We start from the raw sequence: 11,419 nt of genomic DNA on the forward strand, positions 1-11,419 counted from the left end.
GTGCCGTTTGTTAGTGAAAGATGGATTTATCTAATATTTTCCCTTTTGTCTCTCGAAGAACTTTTCACGCACAGACCGGCTGCTGCGACATCGGCGGTTGTGCCAGGGCCGCAGCGTAGCTAAAGTAGAGAACCAGCCATGCTGCGAACCACGCCCGTACCAGCAGGAGCCCCCGCCTGCGCCCCCGACCTGGAGCCCCCTGCATCCACCTCCGGGACGGCTGGCTGTCTGACATTACGCCTTCCCGGGATCCATAACTACAGCGGAGATGGGACAAGCCGCAGGGTTTCCTCCTCTCGCCTCTGTGCAGAGCGGCGCCACGTTCTAGCGCAGACCGCTCCCTCAGCTCCAGTCCTGGGATTATTAATGACAGTGGGGCAAATTTTTTTTTTTTATATACTTACATTTCACTGTGTTCCCTTTTCTTCCCTGTTTTTTTATTTTAAATGATACTCTTTTCTGTGATGAACAGTGGTCAATGGTCCTGTTTTGAACATTTTTGTTCCCACGAAGAAAAAAAAAAGGTTTTTATTGTTCAAACAAACTGCATTTGGTGGTACTCCTCGGGAAGGGAACTGGATATTGTTTGTCCTAATGTATTTGCAAAAAAAAAACAAAAAAATGGTGGAAAAATACTATCGGAGCAACTTGGTAATTATTATTTTTTTTTTCCCTCTTAAATGGCCCATTTAGCCTCAAAAGAATCGTCACTCAGGTTTAATCGGTAAAACTGAGTTTTCCCTCCAGGTCGAGCGTGGAAGCTCCGCGTCATTGGGACCACGGTTTGCCTTTCGGTGCCGCTTATCAAGAGGTTTTTACCGGAAGCATCGACTGGCGCCTTCAGTGTTTTGATACACTAGATTCTGCCGACTCAATCAGCAGGGAAGGCCCAGTTTTAATCGGTGTAAATAATTGAAAATGTATATTAATCTCGATTGGACTTGAGTGTTGTCTTTTTATGCGTGAAATGGGCCAGAATAAGAGTGAAAATGGAGACGGTCCGTCGGCGCCGTTGCAGTCGAGTCCTGAGGGAAGCCGTTTGTCTGAAATAATGTTTGTAAACCAGATCGGTTTTTTTGTGTCGACTCGCGAGTTTCAGAGGACAGCGGTGTAACAGTACTTCTTCCACAATTACTGTCCTCTCACCAGTGTGTGTAAATACTGAGGTCTCCAGTGCTGTGTCAGAAAAACTTCTCTCCCAGAGTTTGGGTGGAAACCGGTGCAGGTCGGCCCCCCCGAGTCTCACTGTTTGTACAGCTCGTCACATTGTGAGATTAGCAGCAGTATACAGAATATTGTGGCCTTAGTATGTTTCTTTATTATTTTTTTTGTTTGCCTTTTATTTTTCTGTTGTGTTTTTAGGCTGTGGCTCAGATACATTTACCAGCCTTTTGTTGTTTATTTTTTCTTTTGTTTTAAAATGACTAAGCTCTCAGTTGTTGAATGCTGAAAGCTTCAGAAAACAGACTTCATCTTTCTGATGGAAAATTTTAGATCATTATTCCTGCTAATTTTGTAACACGGCATACTGTCCTGAAGGTAGTGCTCAGCGGTTTTTAACAAATTGCTTCCTTTTTTTTTTTTTTTTCCAGATATGTGACCGGTGTGTAAATGTGGATCACGTCATTTTGTTTAGCCTTAAGTTTGAAATACACGAGTTATTGTTCTAAATGCCGCTGTAATAACTGGGTTTCTTCTGCGCATCATGAACTTTGGAGGGGATCTTTTCCAGCGGCCAATCAGCTGCTGGTCGTGTCTCTCAGCCCCCGCTGTTACCGAGCAGCTTCTGGCCCTGAAAGGTCAGTGCTGAATGGAGGAAGTGCTGCGTCCAGGCGACCTGTCTAACCTGTATTGTGCCGATGTGGACGACATGCTGTTGAAGCCATTAACCAAATGTGGAAGCTTTCTGCGGCCTCTGTATTTGCTTCAATGTGTCAGAATTGTAAGGAAATTGGGATGTTTTTTTTTTATTTTTATTTTTTTAAAACAAAGTTGTGCAGCTGGTAAATTGTGCACAGAGAAAAGGTTCAGTTTTGAGTGAATTGATTTGGCTGAAATTATGGCAGAAAAAATGGGCCAAGTTTAAAGAAATGCAGTAATTTGCTTTGGAAACACTATTCCCAGTCTGTGGAAGGACTCCACCGGCGTGTGCACATATTAAAAAAAAAAAATGCAAAAGGGCAATACAGTATGTAGATGTTGCTTGTTAATATTTGTCATTTATTGTTTTTAGTATTATCATTTCCATCATTAAAACGCAATAGAATCCTTCCATCTCGGATCTCGTTATGAGATTTTGTTTTTCAGACTGATCAAAGGAAGGGTTAGCGCATCACATTTTTATGGTTGTTTTAAGGACCTTTCTTTTTTTTATTATTCAGATGAAATTGTACACTGGAATGAAATGGAAAAACATGGAAATTTAATTTTTTTTTATTATTCCTTTCAGTCTGTCTTAGATATTAGACTTTGACAAGTTTGTTTTCTCTTTGACACAGAAGGTGAACAGAAAGATTTGGATCAGTACAGTTGGGAGCCCAGTATGTTCTGTAATTTTGACATTATATGATGTAGTATCACAGGAAAATGTTTGCTTTTCTTATACAAAGTCCCTGGTATTTGTAGTAAATTATATTGATAATGGTATTAGATGAACAACAGCATAACAGTAGCTATCACAGATTAGTTGTTTTTTCTTTATTAGTCTTGCATGCAGAGTTACGGTCCTCAGTTAAGATAGGATCTCTATTGATTATTTTGTGTAGGAAAAAGTGCATAAGAATAACTTCCTAAAAAAAAAATTTACAACGAATTATTGTAAAAATGGGCTAACTAATATGTACCCTTGTGATCCAATTAGTTTCAGCTGTATGAAAATCAGAGGAGAGGCTTCTTACTATTATGCTAAAATAAAGAATTTGTAAAGGACTTGCTGTTTTTTTTTTATTATTAATGAAACTGAAAGTCAAATGTGCCAAAGCATATATGATCCCTGCTGTGTCTTACACCGGTATGAAGATGTAGGATGTCTAATCTTCACAGGGTTACTATGCAGTCTTGAATTCCTGGATAAATATGGAGCAACATGGAGAAATAGAACATGTTGTATTTTCTTGATGTCTGTTCTCAGGGTGATTCGCTGTTGGTATGACATCGTCATGTTCACCTGGACCATCGGTGTCAAACTCCAGACCTTGAGGGCCGGTTATCTTGCAGCTTTTAGATTGGTGGTTCCTGATCCAACAGCATGCAGTCAGGTTCTAATGACCTCATCATTTCTTTCATATGTGTTTAAGCAGAGATGTGTTCAAGTTGGAGGAGAGTCTCTGATTGTTAGTGGGTTTTTCTGTGCAACAGTAGCAGCTCCACTCCTTAGTAGAATCCTCCGTGGCAGACTGTCCTCGCCTTTGAAATGACCCCTCTTGTTTAGATTAGGCTGCATTTGTTCTGTTCTTCATTCAGATTAAGATGAGGTTACCACCTGTCATTGTTTGGCTTATTAGCAGATCATATTCAGGGTCTAAACATGATCTGTGATGATGGTAATTACATTAATTTTGCAAATAATTGCAGTCTATCTTCTTAAAGCAACCTGGACTCGACGCAAAATGCCCGCAAAAGAACAAACACAGTAAAGTTGGTGGGCTAAGAGGGAAAGATGGCTGTAATTACACAAACATTCCTGTAGATGGCACCAACGCGTTCTGTGTAAAATGCAGCATCAGAGGAAGAAACTTGCGATTCTTTGTGTTCTGTTTTAAGCTGTGATCCATAAAAAAAACAACTTAATGCGCCATTTTAGCTGGACAATCAGCGACTCATTTAATCATGTTGGACGGCAGCACGTCCGGGAATGAACCGGGGCTCTCAGCTTTACAGAACCGGGTCTCTGAGCCCGCAGATGAGACCCCATCCTCCAGGTTCCTGCAGGCTGAGCAGGAGCTGAACGCCCTCCTCCGGGGGCTCACCTTCGGGGGGCCCGTCCGCTACATCTACAACCCGCTGGAGTACGCCTGGGACACCCACCGCTGCTACGTGGAGAAGTACTGCCAGCCCGGGAAGACGGTCCTGTTCCTGGGGATGAATCCTGGACCTTTCGGCATGGCACAGACCGGGGTGGGCACCGTCAGCAAGAGCACTGTTTACATTTAACCTGCTCTGCAGAACTGTTAAATCAAACTTTAAGGTGTTTTATGGTAACCAAAAATACGATAACCGTGCAGCAGAAGAAACATATTGAATTGGGTTTTATTTATTTCACGAATAGAAACCTCAAAAGTGTGGTGTGCATTTTTGTTCACCTTCCAAAACTTTGATTCTCCAAAATAAAATCCAATTCAACCAATTAACTTCAGAAGTCGACTAATCAGTGAATAGTCTATTTGGGTGCACAATGCGCTGTTCACATCTGGACATTTAAAACGTATGGTACAATTGCTAGCCTGCCAACACATGGATGTCAACCTAAGCTGAGAGGCCAGCTAAGGAGCCTAATTCAGAGAAACTGGCCCATGATAACTCTGGAAGAGCTGCAGAGACCCACAGCTTATCTGGCAGAACAACTATTATTTTTCTCACAAATTTGGTCTTTATAGAAGAGAATTGGAAAAATTCCATATTTGGAAAAAACCTCAAAGTCCCGTTTTATCACATGTAATGTAAAATAACAGCAAACATATGGAAAAGGGTGTTAGGGTCAGATCAGACCAGAATGGAAGTTTTTGGCTTGCATGCAAAAGGCTGTGTGTGGAGGAAAAATAACTGTAATTTCAACTATTTGTTGAAATCGTCACTTTGTTGGGACAGTATAATATGAGACAGGTAATTTCTAGAAACAACCAATCAGAGCCAGTAGGAGGGTCTTAGCACTGTCAATCACAATCTCCTATGGTTCTGCTCATCCTACCTCCCTTTCTCCCCATGGCTGCTTGCTATGCTGCAGTTAGCATATCCTGTTGTGAATGCTCAGTCTAGTTAGCATGGTCACCGTTGAAGGCGGATCAAGTGTTTTTCTGTAATGGTAAGCCATCAACACATTTAGTGGAGGATGATTGGGCTAAGACCCTCCCCTTGATTCTGATTGGTTGTTTTTGGTTGGAGCCATGAATTTTTTCAGATGGTAATAGCTAAGGGAGGATGTGGAGGGGATTGATCTTTTCACAGATAATCTGTCTCATAATACCCTTCACAACGTGGTGACAGTTTTTTCTAGTTAAATGCTGCGCAGTTAAGGCTCAGTGTGAATGACGTGTTTCTGTCTGTTTCAGGTCCCGTTCGGTGAGGTGAAGTCAGTCGTTGATTGGCTAAAGATCTCAGGTGAGGTCGGTCGCCCTGCCGAGGAGCATCCAAAGAGGCGGATCCTGGGCCTCGGCTGCACTCAAAGCGAAGTGAGCGGCGCTCGCTTTTGGGGTTTCTTCAGAAAGCTGTGCGGCGAGCCCGAGCAGTTCTTCCGCCACTGCTTCGTTCACAACCTGTGCCCGCTGATCTTCATGAGCGCCAGCGGGAAGAACTTGACGCCGCCAGAGCTGCCTGCAGCGGAGCGAGAGAAGCTGCTGTCCCTGTGTGACGCGGCGCTCTGCAAAGTGGTGGAGGCGCTGGACGTCTCCATGGTGATCGGCGTGGGGAAGGTTGCGGAGCAACGGGCGCGGCGGGCTCTGTCCGCCGCGGGTGTCGTTAATGTGCGAGTCGAGGGCGTCATGCACCCGTCGCCCAGGAACCCGCTGGCCAATAAGGGCTGGGAGGAGGTGGCTAAAGCCAAGCTGGCGGACCTCGGTGTCCTCCGTCTGCTGAGTAGCAGCTAACGAGCTGCAGATCCAATCTTACAATTCATCAGGAGGTGCTGAAAAATGCTGCCGCTAATACCTTCCGACCACATGCTGCTCCATATTCAGCTTGTTATCACAAACACAGTCTCTGACCTTCCTCTTTGACGTGGAGAAATCTTAACACAAGTCTGCAGAGTTAGCATGTCTCCCCATCAGCATTGACAGCTTGAAGTGCATTAAATATTCGTCCTCGGAACTACAAAACATCACTGTTTCTGTTGTAGAAACGGTTTGTACGTTTTGGGTTTCTTCTTGCTGGTAGACTGCTCACATCCGAGAAGGGAGTTTGGTCCGTTGTTATGCTGAGCTTTATGCAGGACTCCTGCAGCCTGGAAAGATATGGTATTTTATTTCTGAATGTATTTTGGACTAAATTGGTATGAAAATGAGAGTAAACAAAAGTATCTGCATTTGTGGACTTGGTTTATAACCCCAGGGTTTAAATGTGCCAGCCTGCCTTCCTTCCTCGTCTTGCTACCTTTCTGGTGCAGTTACTTCTTCCCCTTTCTGCCTCTTTCCTATCTTCCTTCCGTCTTTCTACCTTTGTCTTCTACTTCAGTTTCTTTGATTGCGTCTTTCATTTGTTCCTACTTCTTTTGGTTCTTTCATTCCCCCTTCTGTCCTCATTTTCTTTCATTTCATTCTGTTATTCTTTTCCATTCTTTCCTTTCTTCCGTTCATTCCTTGCATCCTTCCTTCCTTTTGCTCTTTGTGTCCCTCCTTACTTCATTCCTGACATGTTTATGACTTTGCTGCTTTATGTTTTGCAGAAATTTGAGTGGCTCCATTATGTGTGGGGACATAAGCTCTCCATCTTAAGCTTGCCAGTGAACATCTGAATGATTGAGAGTGCATTAAATATTAATCCTCAAAACAGAACCTGTTGTAGTCAGATGAGACCAAAATCCAGTTCTCTGTGATGGAGCCGAAACATTCTGCCGGGGCACAATTTGGCGGGGTATCAAACATTTATTTCATCCATATATCTGAAACCTCGGGACACTCTGTTCCGCTTTTATGTTGTAATGAAAATGACAACAAATACGTAGAAATAAATCATCAGTTAGACTTTACTTCCAACCAGGTGGTTTATCAGCAGATTAAATGTTATCCACGATGGGCCCAAAAACACCGGCTTTCCTGACATAAACTACTAAAATGGCACCTAAATGTAACCATGGCTACATCTAATATATACTTATGCTGCATTACATCCTGTTGAAAGAAATGTTACATATGTGAGACGCTATTTTTTTTATACTGCTGTTTATCTCTTTTGTTATATTTGTTTGGTTTTCATAACGTATTGGTTGTTTTCCTCGGGTCTGTTTTAAGGTTCTGTGTCTTTCAGGGTTTTTGCTACTAAAATAAAAACACTCCTCTCTACAAATAAATGTTAAATCTTTTCCTAATGTTTTGTGTGCTGAAAAAATATAAAAGTCCTAAAAAATGTTACATTTTTACTTGTGATTCAGCATATTTTTTTGCCACTTAGTATAAATATTTTCACAGTATGTTAAAGAAGCACCTACCTAGTGTGTTTACTAAGAAATGTCCTGTCTTGAAGCTTGTTGAAGATTATATTGATTTAATCAACAAAGAATGTTGGCTTAGTAATGAAACATTTATTACCAATTTGATTTTAAGTCCATGGATAAATCGGAGACATTTAAATATGTCAAGTCTTAATGTTTTATTATCTTGCCTTCTTTTTCTCTTATTTTTGGTTATATCTTAGTCATAACATGATGTCTTTAGCTAACAAAAACGAAATAGTAATTAATGAGAGGAAAATAATGTACAAACTCACTTAATCTTTATGTTCTTAAAAGGGCAGAAAATATATTTTTGTCCTTTAGGAGAATTATTTTGTGTGGATTTTCCATCTCCTCTGTCTGTCATCTTAGCCGTGGAGCGCCGCTGCACTGCCATCTAGCGTCCAACGTGGACGTGTGCCATTTTAGCAAAGTCACAGGATATAAATATATATAGTAAGTAGACAACAGCTCGCCCTGAACATAAAACTTATTAAAAGGTTCACATGATTTTAGCTATTTTTGTCCCTTGTTGTTGGTGTCATTTACACGTTGTGACAGTATCTCCCGAGTCCCGCACACCCTCTGATTATTGCAACATGTCCAAACTACAAGTAGCACACGCTCAGAATATGTTTTCTTCTCTGGGAGTTGAAGTCTGGAGAGCGACTTTGCCCCCTTACCAGCGATGCACTCACTGCATCTCCCATAATCCCCTCTGCATCTGAGATGTTTATCTGGACTCCACATGGTCCAGGGGATGTTGTGAAACTCCTGCACCTGACAGAATTGCTCATCACTTTCTCCAGACTGATCGGATCTCTGACGAGGAGCTGAGGGCAGCCGTACATTTCTCAAGAGATTAAGGTCTGATTCGTTGTTCATTATCAAAATCTGACATTTAAATATATAACAAACAAAAAAAACTAGCATTAAGATGAGTTTTAAACTGATTTTTTTAGTTTATAGATCTAAACTAAGCAAATATTACATAATTGTAAGTGTTTTGGATTGAAATTGACTTTTTTAAAATACATTTCCTCTGAATCTTTACTCAAACAAATGTAATAACTTTTTTTGTCCTTGTTAGAAGGATTAGATTACTTTTTACTGTGACTAAGTAAAAATACTTTTAAGATCACTCAACCAAAATCTGATTCATAGTTCCCATTATTCCTGTTGTTTAATCTTATAGTATTTAATATGGCTTGCAGGTTTTGCTTTAACTAAACTCCAACAGACAGTGTGCACGCATGTGTGTGTGTGTGTGTGTGTGTGTGTGTGCGTGTGTGTGTGTGTGCGTGTGTATGGTGTATGATCTTGTTGCTTGCTCATACACACACAGCTGTATTCCTGAGCTCAGCTATCACCTTTCATCAGCTGTTGTCATCCAGAGGGAAACTGGAGCTCATCAAACCAGAGCCATGTGTGTTTTCTTCCTCAACAGCAGAGCTTCCTGTCACTTATGGATAAACAGCCGGTGGTGGTGTTTCGAAATGTGGGACAGTTGTACTTCCCCCAAACCAGGGTGGAGTGCCATTACAGTCTGACATCAGAGCATGGGTGGAGCAGCAGTGACTGGATAGGCATTTTTCAGGTATAATAACCCACATTAGGATCAATTTTTTAACCCTTGAGTGAATGATGGAAAGAATCTGCTTCACGTAGTTTGTGTTTTATGGGTTGTCTCCTGTGTGGCAGATGGGCTGGTCTTCAGTCAAACAGTATCACACCTACACGTGGGCTCTGGTTCCTGAGGGCTACACGGAGGGAACCAGCATCAACCACTGCGCCGTTTTCCAGGGTACCAGTTAAATTTATGAATTACTTACAGCACGTCTCGCCACGCTCAGCAACAGTATAATCAGACTCTGAATCTGTGTCCGTGACTCACCAGAGAGTCACGGACACAGTGCTGTATTCATGAAGCACTTTAAAAACAACACAGTTGAACAGAGTGAAATAGAAACAACTCAAATAAAATAACAGTGACTGTAAAAACAAACACTTCAAGTTGAGTTAAAGATGAGCGTCATGTCAACAGCAGCTTTTTAAGCTTTTTTCACAGGTGAATCCAAAACTATTCATGCCCTTGACAGATTTTTATTGACACTTCTTTCACTTTGTTTTGCTATCATTTTAAAGACACCTGCCTCCAATAAAAACGATTAATAATTTGCACAGATTTGGGGCTTAACTGAATATTGAGAAACCAATAGTTGGGGCCTGCCATAGCAATGCATAGGGAGATCCTCCATGCATCGCATGGCAGCCACCTATTCTAGACTTTTTACAAGAAAATCAGCATCTGTTACACCAACACCAGCCCTGATGTGTGTAACACATCCTACAATCTATAATATGTTTTCTGGAGATGTTGGCATCAGGGCCACGGCTATAAACTCAATGCATCTCTGAATAATGCTGCTTATGTTAAATCATCTAGTGGTGGAAAAAGCAACAAAAAAACGATTATGCTATGTACTTAATATGGAATATATGCACACATATTCATGACATGCTTTGATTAAAGTAATTTATCCTCTTTGCAATTCCAGTAACGAAAAATCAACTTTACACCCGGTGAGTCTCTCACCTGAGAATGTGAACCTACTGGGCTGATTCTGTGCCTTCAAATAACTTTAATGCTCCTGTAGAAGATTCATAACTTAAAAGTTACAGGAACCTACAAGTTAACTTATAAGGAACAGGTCTGGAAAAAAAACAGTCTGTGTGCTACACTCAAGAGAGAGATTCCTTTGATGCATCAAAGAGTGATGTCATCACTGATGATGTCATTGTTACCATAGGAACTAAACATTCTAATGGTGCATTCACACCAAACACGTTTTGAGTGTCAGGCGAGTCTGCTTTATATTCAAAGTCTATGTGAAGTATTTGATGTGCTGGACGCGTCAAACGCTCCAAACGGTTCAAATGGCGCCGCGCTAGACGCTCGAAGAGCGCCGCAACGGCCCTCGGCGCGCTTCCACATAGAGTTTGAATGTAAACCAGATGCGCCTGACAGTCAAAATGTGTTTGGTGTGAACGCACCATTAAATGTCCAGTGTCATATTAGGTCCACCATATTAGGACCAAAGACTTGTCCTGATATGATGGATTGCTTTGGGTAATGTTTAGAGGTAAGACGTGAATTTAGGTTTAGTTAATGTTAGGAATACACTAGCATTAGTTTGGGTTAGGGAAAATGTCTGGGTTAGGCAAAATCGCAGCTATGAAGGGAAATCAATGCAAAGTTCTAATATGGGACGAAATAGTTTTATAGCTTTTTGTTTTCTAAATCATTCTATAAATAATGATGGTATAATGTTAGGTTGTTTTTCTGCCAATTGCATAGCTGCAGTACACTAGTAGTCTGATGTGACACATTGTTGAATGTGTCTCAGCACATTCAACACATTAGAAACCAATCAGAACCAAAAGTTTGCCTTTTGGTTCTGATTGGTTGTTTCTCTGGTTGTTAGTAGCAGAGCTAAATTAATTTTCACAAATTCTCTGTTTTGTATTCTATTGTCAACTGTTTAACAAGTATTCATCCATCATCTGTATGTTAGATGATGGATGATATTTGGATGATTCATCCATCATCTAACATACTTATGTATGTTAGATGATGGATGAATACTTGTTAAACTGTTTGAGGCTTTGCCAAATTTGTTCAAAGGCTCAAATTTTCATAATGCAAAGTGTTAGCAAACCCCAAGGGTTAGATAGTGACCTAGGTTAGTGCCACCTGGGTGTGGGTCGGTGTAAAGGCCGAGCCGGGCTTAGCTTGACCTTCGTACCAACGCCAACATGAAGACCCTCCATGCAACCAGTGGACATTGGTCGCATGGATGTCTGCCTTTCCTCGGATCTCAATGTTTGTGTGGAGGTTTGGCTTTGCGTGGACTCCTCTGTTTGCAACCTGAGTGTGGGTCGGCGCAAAGGCTGAGCCAGGCTATGCATGGAGACCCCTCGTTGATTCAAGGTTTGTCTTTCTTCAGGCCTCCCTGGTTGATTGGAGGTCCATCTTTCCTCGGACCTCCCTGGTTGATT

The 11,419-nt window shown here is 41.5% G+C and overlaps 3 protein-coding genes across 48 annotated transcripts in view; all 3 read left to right on the forward strand.

Annotated features, from left to right (window-relative positions):
* Window positions 1–2,928, forward strand: part of znf740a (zinc finger protein 740a) — a 57,525-nt gene extending 54,597 nt beyond the window's left edge. For all 44 annotated transcript variants that reach the window (XM_016678599.1, XM_016678613.1, XM_016678604.1 and 41 more), the window contains one exon: window positions 59–2,928. In XM_016678599.1, coding sequence (XP_016534085.1) covers window positions 59–232 — 174 coding nt within the window. In that variant the 3' untranslated portion in view covers window positions 233–2,928. The remainder of the gene's footprint in view (window positions 1–58) is intronic.
* Window positions 2,929–3,637: 709 nt separating this feature from the next.
* LOC103147615 (single-strand selective monofunctional uracil DNA glycosylase) lies at window positions 3,638–7,286 on the forward strand. The gene is made up of 2 exons (XM_007566044.2): window positions 3,638–4,116; window positions 5,268–7,286. Exons 1-2 carry the CDS (start codon window positions 3,829–3,831, stop codon window positions 5,799–5,801), a joined length of 822 nt encoding a protein of 273 aa, XP_007566106.1. The 5' UTR covers window positions 3,638–3,828; the 3' UTR covers window positions 5,802–7,286.
* An 809-nt stretch (window positions 7,287–8,095) lies between these two features.
* calcoco1b (calcium binding and coiled-coil domain 1b) overlaps window positions 8,096–11,419 on the forward strand; it is a 13,295-nt gene continuing 9,971 nt past the window's right edge. The window contains exons 1-3 of one of the 3 annotated variants that reach the window (XM_007566049.2): window positions 8,096–8,227; window positions 8,808–8,957; window positions 9,062–9,164. In XM_007566049.2, coding sequence (XP_007566111.1) covers window positions 8,826–8,957; window positions 9,062–9,164 — 235 coding nt within the window. In that variant the 5' untranslated portion in view covers window positions 8,096–8,227; window positions 8,808–8,825. The remainder of the gene's footprint in view (window positions 8,228–8,807; window positions 8,958–9,061; window positions 9,165–11,419) is intronic. The other 2 variants (XM_016678631.1, XM_007566048.2) reach the window with 2 other exon arrangements.

This window comes from Poecilia formosa, unplaced genomic scaffold (genome assembly GCF_000485575.1).
Source record: "Poecilia formosa unplaced genomic scaffold, Poecilia_formosa-5.1.2 Scaffold186, whole genome shotgun sequence".
Classification (NCBI taxonomy): Eukaryota; Metazoa; Chordata; class Actinopteri; order Cyprinodontiformes; family Poeciliidae; genus Poecilia; species Poecilia formosa.